General features: G+C 43.4%; 1 protein-coding gene across 6 annotated transcripts in view; it reads right to left on the minus strand.

Annotated features, from left to right (window-relative positions):
* Positions 1-1,402, minus strand: part of Cdkl2 (cyclin dependent kinase like 2) — a 42,381-nt gene that overhangs the window by 23,665 nt on the left and 17,314 nt on the right. For all 6 annotated transcript variants that reach the window (XM_026785159.1, XM_026785155.1, XM_026785158.1 and 3 more), the window contains one exon: positions 76-188. In XM_026785159.1, the coding sequence (XP_026640960.1) occupies positions 76-188 (113 nt within the window). The remainder of the gene's footprint in view (positions 1-75; positions 189-1,402) is intronic.

Genomic DNA, 1,402 nt, shown 5'->3' on the forward strand with positions numbered 1-1,402 from the left:
GGCCTTAAAAGCCACCACCGCCCGGCATAAATAAGCATCATCTGTAAAATTTGAATCACAGATGTACACTCTTACCTAAACATGTCATGATATGGTGTAGCTGATCAATATCAGATTCTCCCGGAAATAGGGGCTGCCCCATGAGCATTTCAATGACCAGACAACCAATGGCCCAGACATCAACAGCCCTGGAAAAAAAGTGAGGTGATGTAAGACGTGGCATCCTGACACCTTCCCCATGCCTGCATCTTCTTGGCACGGAGAGGCACAGAAGTAAACCTTGTCACTTAAAGTCATTTCTCTATAAGAATTCAAACCCTCTATTTTAATATTTGAGACACCTAGAAGCTTCAACCATCTGCTATTAAGAGAGAAAGGTCCTGAAAAGCCACACTGGCTCTGTGTCCTTTATTCTGAAAATAAGGCTCTGCAGTGCCGCTGAGCACCTGTGCTCCCTCCATCCCTTCAGCGCTCACTCTAACAAGGCTCTCAGTGTAGTTCTCAGGATGCTAAACAAAGCACAGCAGAGAAAAGAGGTGGTCACTGACAACAGAGTAACCATTAGTCAGAACTAAAATAACATGCCAGCATAGAGCCAGCGACTCTGAAATTGCCCAGTCATGGCTGAATTACAAAATATTACAAAAATTATAACAGTGAAGTAAAATGAAAACTCAGTAATTCAAAAAAGATTACTGGATGTCTAATGTCGTCAAAAATTATAGAAAATGTTTTAGGAAAATTTCTGCCAAAAGTAAAATTTATAGTCTTTCCCTCTTATAAAGACAACTTACATTTTGAAAATTTTTTTTTAAAGTTTTTTTTCCTTGGTTTTTCGAGACGGGGTTTCTCTGTAGCTTTGGAACCTGTTCTGGAACTAGCTCTTATAGATCAGTCTGGCTTTGAACTCACAGAGATCCACCAGCCTCTGCCTCCCAAGTGCTGGGGTGAAAGGCGTGCGCTGTCCCGCCCTGCTTAACTGTTAATTAAACTAAGTGCATGTGATGAGGGCGTGTACATAAGCGCAGGTGCCCAAGGAGAGTAGAGGCATCATTCCTGCCGTTGGAGCTGCAGGCAGTTGTGAGCCACCAGAATGGGTGCTGGAAACTCGGGTGCCCTCTGTGCTTGCTGGACCATCCCTCCAGACACTAACAAATACATTTCTTTTTTTTATTTTTTTATTTTTTTTATTTTTTAAATTTATTTATTTATTAAGGATTTCTGCCTCCTCCCCACCACGCCTCCCATTTCCCTCCCCCTCCCCCGATCAAGTCCCTCTCACTCATCAGCTTGAAGAGCAATCAGGTTTCCCTGATCTGTGGGAAGTCCAAGGACCGCCCACCTCCATCCAGGTTTAGTAAGTTGAGCATCCAAACTGCCTAGGCTCCCACAAAGCCAGTAT

Source organism: Microtus ochrogaster, linkage group LG1 (assembly GCF_000317375.1).
Source record: "Microtus ochrogaster isolate Prairie Vole_2 linkage group LG1, MicOch1.0, whole genome shotgun sequence".
NCBI lineage: Eukaryota > Metazoa > Chordata > Mammalia > Rodentia > Cricetidae > Microtus > Microtus ochrogaster.